The 6,127-nt window shown below is 44.6% G+C and overlaps 1 protein-coding gene across 4 annotated transcripts; it reads right to left on the minus strand.

Annotated features, from left to right (window-relative positions):
• Positions 1 to 207: 207 nt before the first annotated feature.
• Positions 208 to 6,022, minus strand: lmod2b (leiomodin 2 (cardiac) b). Of its 4 annotated transcripts, XM_031865540.1 has the most exons (6): positions 5,059 to 6,022; positions 4,263 to 4,784; positions 3,631 to 3,891; positions 3,334 to 3,552; positions 2,769 to 3,227; positions 208 to 1,264 (listed from the first exon to the last, which is right to left on the minus strand). In XM_031865540.1, exons 1-6 carry the CDS (start codon positions 5,332 to 5,334, stop codon positions 1,238 to 1,240), a joined length of 1,764 nt encoding a protein of 587 aa, XP_031721400.1. In that variant the 5' UTR covers positions 5,335 to 6,022; the 3' UTR covers positions 208 to 1,237. The 4 variants fall into 4 exon arrangements, with proteins under 4 accessions (XP_031721400.1, XP_031721399.1, XP_031721398.1 ...); XM_031865539.1 differs by having other exon boundaries at positions 208 to 3,227; XM_031865538.1 differs by having other exon boundaries at positions 3,334 to 3,891.
• Positions 6,023 to 6,127: the final 105 nt, after the last annotated feature.

Below are 6,127 nucleotides of genomic sequence, written 5' to 3' on the forward strand. Positions count from 1 at the left end.
CTGTGAGGATAGTGCAGAGACCACATTTACAAGCAGGAAGTCCTTCCATATTATGGAAGGATCCCATGACATTTTGACAGATAGGACAAAGTGCTGTGCTTGAATAGAGGAAGCTTTATTCTTAGGACACTTAGTCTAAGGAATGAATTATGTATACTGAGCCTATTTACTTGGCAAGGCTATTTAGTGTACTGCTTTTGGGGGGGGAAGGGTGCACTGCATATGGAGATGAACTCAGCTCTGTCTTGTTTAAGGTTGGATTTTCTTCTAAATACTCTTATCAATCAATATACCATCTCATATCCTCAACAGTACTGCCCACCATTTTCCTGTGCATACCACAGTTTTTAGACTAATGGACTTAATTAATGGAATGCCTTTGAAGCGAGACATCGCTCTAAAAGGGTCTGGAATTTATGTAATTAGTAGTTTTCTCAGTTGCCACCCTTGAGCCCCTGACTGTGTTGTCTTTTGTTGGATTTCGGAGTCGGGGAACTTTTCCAACAAGCATAAACAAATGCAGGACCGGGATTAGGATGCTGATAGCTCACATCCCTCAGTCTCTTGCTGTCTCTCTCATCGATCTTGTGATTCTTGTTTAAAGTTGATGTCTCATCTGTGATGTCAGTGGAGCTAGTAGTGGCTGTCTATTCCTTCTCTTCACTTGTCATGCATTGTGAATTGTTCAAACGAAGTGCGCCAAAGCCCTGCTCTAATGCGTGCTGACTGGCGTGGGCATGTTGTGAGTGGGAATATGCATCAGTGGCGCTTGACCAGTAAGATGACTCACTGATGTAAAAAAACACTGCTGCACAACAGCATGACCCTTTTCTTTTTAAGTGGAACTCATCCAGAAAAAGAAAACAGTCCACGGACAAGTATTGTAAACACCAAATGGCTATATTTAGAAATGGACACATAATTCAACCAACAGCCGATCATATTTACAATTTTACAAGAAAACAGTGAATTGGAAAACATATCGGTAAACAGTTCAGTCAACTAATTGCAAATTAATATACAAACACCATATCCAATTATGCTTAAAAACTTAAAAAAACAACTTGTAAAGCTATAACTGCTGTGCAAATTTCCAGTAAATTTTCTTTTTCACGAGTCAGAATTCAGTTTTGTTTTGTTTTGGCTCCTCAGCAATCCCAACATGCTTTCATCCCTCGAGCGTCGTCATTACGCAGACTCCATGGCAGTGAGGAGGCCTCTTTTACGTTTGCTTTTGTTATCGTAGATGATGTGGGACTTCCACCTGGAAAATGACAATGCTGTCAGTTTTAAATACAGGCAATGGAAAAGGCATGAATGCGTTTGACAGCAACGATAGGAACGAGAGGAATGGACATAAGTCGTGGTCAAGTTATGGGCTCTGAGGTCTTCAAACCACATTCCCCATAAAATGGCCTCGTTTCATTATGAGGGAAGAAGCTCATTTATTGTTGCTATTTCTTTCTAGTTGTTGGCAGTGTACAACCTCGCTAGACTACTTTAATTGACTGCAACATTGCTTAACAAAAGTTCAAGCAACTTAAAGAGATTATTTTACATGTTAAAAAATATAAGAGTTCAATGAAAAGAATGATATAACCACGATATGATGCTGTAGCCAGCAAACGGTTAGCTTAACTTAGCTTAACATAAAGACCAGAAACAAATCTTGTTTATTTAATATGCACAAATGCCAAAGTGTAAAACTAAGAGGTTGTGGTTTTAATAGATATATGTTCATTTGTGAGCAGTAGATGGATTTTGTCACCTTTGTATGCCAGGCTAGCTGTTTCCCCCATTTCCAATCTTTATGCTATCGCTAACCCACTGCTGGTCTTGCACACTTTTCTAATTGTTGGCTTTTCAGATGACAATATTTGAGGAATCATGGTTGCGGTATGTTATTTTAAATAATCTTTTGATTATAATCTTTCCTGATAAGCATGCAAACCTGGACATTGCATCCAAATATGTGCGTGACATCCTCAGTGGTGTCCACAGATGAAGTGTTAGTGGGCTGTTTTTGTTGGAGAGTGTGCGTGCTGTGGTAACGACGTGTCATGTCTGTTATCAAAAAGCTCCTCTGGACGGTTTCTATAAATACCTTCACTAAGTGGCAGGAATTTCACAGCTAGGAGACCCCGTCATCTCAGGGCAGAGCTGATTTTCCACTCTAACAATGTTACAAGCTGTGCTAAAGCTTCAGCCAAGGTAATACTTCACTCTCTTCTCCAAGATAAATAAAAAAATAGCAAAAAACCCTGTTTCTGATGTATTAATTTCCTTTACAGTAAAAGTAACATACTGCTTATGAGATAACCCAGAATGCTCTCTATTTGTTAGTCTCATTCTCTTCATTTAAAATCCTTTTTTTACTTCGTTCAGCTTAAATTGGCTTTTCTGTATACCTCTCTCTCTCTGGCTGTAATTGTGATCATACCACAGTGCTAGCTGGTGGTGAGCAGCCTTTTGCCTGCCAACCCCAGTGTATAGGCAGAACATACCATGACTCAGACACCACTGACTCTGTGTCACCCTCATCTAAATTAAACCTCCCTCTTGTTCAGTTTGCCTGTAGGGGCACTTAATGCAATTTGCATTTAGGTCCATTGCTCCACTGCTTGTGGAGGATGAACGTTTTTTTTTTCCCCACTCAACACATTTCTAAATAACCCAGCTTCAATCTGATGCAGTATTTAGGGGATAATAACATCAGGTAACAAACATCATTTAAACGTCCCTGTTGCTGCACACTTCCTTGAACTTACCCGTTTCAGGCTGCCGGTGCTGCTGTTGCGAATGGACTCCATTAGCTGGTCGTGCGCTGACCTCACCGGCGTGGACGGCCTGCTGGCCTCCTCCCCTCTCCTCTCCACCGACACGGGCCTCAGTGCGTTCTTGAGCTCCCTCAGGATGCTGCTCGTCTCCGCTTTCCCCGTCTCCTTCCCCTTCTTGCCTTTCTTACCTTTTGTCTTCCTCACCTTCTTGCTGCCTGCCTCGTGTGCCCTGATGACCTCCGCGATCATCCTGGTGGGCTTCTTCTTCTCCTCCCGCTGCGGAGGAGGTGGTGGTGGCGGAGGAGGTGGGGGAGGAGGAGGAGGTGGTGGAGGGGGGGGAGGAGCTGGAGCTGGAGGAGTCTGTTTAGCCAGGTCTCTCCTGGGGAGTTTGGGTGAGGACCAAGGAGAGGCTCTGGGTGAGCTGTAAGGGGATGAACGAGGAGTTCCTTTCTGGAGACGGAGCACAAAGTGGATTGTTACAAATGCATTGAGAACTAGTAAAGGCTAGTGGGATCTCAGGTGTAAACATGTCTCATAGTGGAGCAAAGTGACATACCAGTGCGCTGGTTCTGGGGTTCACGGCTCCCTCTGGTGCCCCCTGTTGGCCCTCCTGCTGCAGCTGTCTCTGCTCTTGTAACCGTTTCTGTCTCTGGCGGTCCTGGTTCCTGGTGAGGATCCCCGTCATGCTCATCCTGGGACCAGGCAGGTTAAACTGGTAGCCCAACTTGATCAAGGTGTGGTTTTCCCTCAGTATCTTCACCATCTCCATCTCTACCTGAGGGGACGGGAGGTAGACATTGTTACTCCATGCAGATAAGACAAGGCAAGAAGAACCTCGTTGTGAAGAACTCACCTGTCCTCCGCACATGTGTCTCTGATTGTGGAACCGAAGCTCAGTCAGGGTGTTGTTTCCAGGAAGTGCTTGAACCATCGCCATCACGCCCTTTCCACTCACATAGTTGGACTCTATATTCAGACTGATGATGGACGAGTTTTCCCTCAGCATCTTAGCAATGGCCAGCGCGACTGCGTCGTCGGCTCGGGTGTTGGCGACGCTAAAGACCCTTACGTATGTGTTGGACCTCAGTGCTTCAGCAAATCGGATGAGGGTTTCCTAAAAAGTAGATTATAATATTCTCAGCATGAAGCATATAGAGTATGATTCTATATTCTTTTCACTTGACACCAACCTCCCTGAAGACATGTAACACGAAGTAAGGCCAGTGTTTACCAAGCTGATACAAAGGTCAATTGCCATCGAGTAAACCACGAGTTGATGTAAACCTTCTTGTGAAAACAGAAACGATGTCAATGCTGTCCATTTTTCCAGTTGTAAGAAGTGGTCGTGCTAAATATATAACTATGCTCCCTCCCTCCCTCCCTTTACATATCATGGCAAGCAGCCTGGTTCCAAAAATAAGCTGGCATACAATCAAAAGTTACTCAACAGTAAAGAGCCGGATGCTAGCAAGCGGCTCTTCGTACCTTTGAGATGTCGTCAATGTTGTTCAGATTAACCTCCGTGAGCTCAGGGTCGTTGCCAAGAGCTCGTTGGAGAGCTTCGTCGACGACGGTTGGGTTTCCCATCGCATTCGGGTCGGCAGGTGGAGGGGGAGGAGTCAGTCTCACAGGCTCCACCCTCTGCGGCTTGAGTAGCTTTAGGGTGTCGGCCCATGACTGCGCCCCAGACTCCATTGAGGGCTCGGGTTTTAATTTATTATCTTGTCCCTCCTCATCGTCATCGTCATCGTTGTCATCATCATCGTCATCATCATCATCATCGTCATCTTCCTCCTCCTCCTCATCTTCCTCTTCCTCGTCATCTTCTTCCTCCTCCTCCTCTGTTACAGCTTCCTCACTCTCCTCTTCTTCTTGTTCGTCCTCCTCTTCCTCTTCTTCCTTCTGCTTTAGCGCTTCATGCTTTCTCTGTTCTTTCTCATTTTCAACATCTTTTTCCTCCTCTGCTCCGCTGTTTTCTTCTGTCACACACTCCTCTTGTTCTTCATCCTGTATTGTGATCAAATTGTTCAGTGTTTGAGATGAAACGCTGTAATTATGAGCATTTGCGTTCTTAAAAGCTACATTGAAAAGCTAATTAACGCAGATGGTTTTCAGGCAACTTTGTTAGAAAGAGTGATTTATAATGATTTTCCTTTTAGTGAAGACATTACTTTTAAGTCATCTGTTTTGAATTCCATTTGATAGAACTTCAAACAAGCTGGCTTCACCTCTGCCACATTGTACAAATGCCAAGCAAATCTAATTAAAAATCATTACTGACCGGTTTGGGGCTTCCTCCACAAATCTCGTCCTCCATCAGTCTACGTGTCTCGTTTTCCCAATACTTCATGAGGGCCTCTCTGCTGAAGGTGCCCGTTGGGGTCTTGTCCGTCTGGTCTCTCTGTCTGAGTCCTGTTGGCACGTTGGCATCAGGATCGATATCCACCAGCTCCTTTTCCAACTCAGCCAGCTCTTCGGGGGTGAGGGAAGCCAAAAGCTCGTCCTCATCAACATCTTCGTACTTACTCAACTCTCGGCGGTACCCAAAACAGCTCATGGCCAAAGTGAGATTAGTACAGATAAGTCAGTTTAAACTGTACCAGTTATGGAGTTTCATGCAGCCTGGACCCCAAAATGAAGTAATGATATGGGGATAGAGGTTCAAACAAAAGATTAGGTCCACCGTGAGGTTGCTGGAGATCCACGGACATAAGAGGTCCAGTTTAGGTGATCCTTGACGAGTGAAGCTGTTTGGATGTACCCACTCCAGTTTGAACCGGATCTATCCTGGCCGGCCGCGTTGCTGTGAGTGTGTTGTGTGTCGGTGTCCTCTCCTCTCTAATCTCGCCAGCTGCTGTTTGGGCCTTAAGAGAGGGATCACAGGGGAACGTACCAAAGTGTGGGCCCCATGATGCAGCGTCTTTTTTGGGAGGCACTGCCCTCAGAGACACAAAAAGCATGTGAGCTCAGAGACGTAGCAGTCTGTCACCACGGCCTTAGCGTCTTCGTTCATGGCCAAAAAACACCAGCGGGGCCCAACAGAACAGAACTAGAAAGATAAACGGAGATAATTTCTCCAAAATCTTGATCTGCATATCCATCAGAGGTGTTGGCACGTCCTCTGTTGTTGTTGTTGTTGTTGTTGTTTTCAGTTGATCATATGTTTTCAAAACTGCCATAACATGGCAGAGATGCATATGAAGGGAGGAGCAAAGAAGTTAGTTAAGGGCCGATTGGTTTATGAATGTGTGTTTATGTATATATATATATATATGTGTGTGTGTGTGTGTGTATATATATATATATGTGTGTGTATATATATATGTGTGTGTATATATATATGTGTGTGT

The sequence above is a fragment of the Anarrhichthys ocellatus genome, unplaced genomic scaffold (assembly GCF_004355925.1).
Source record: "Anarrhichthys ocellatus isolate YVR2014 unplaced genomic scaffold, GSC_Weel_1.0 scaffold33, whole genome shotgun sequence".
Taxonomy (NCBI): domain Eukaryota; kingdom Metazoa; phylum Chordata; class Actinopteri; order Perciformes; family Anarhichadidae; genus Anarrhichthys; species Anarrhichthys ocellatus.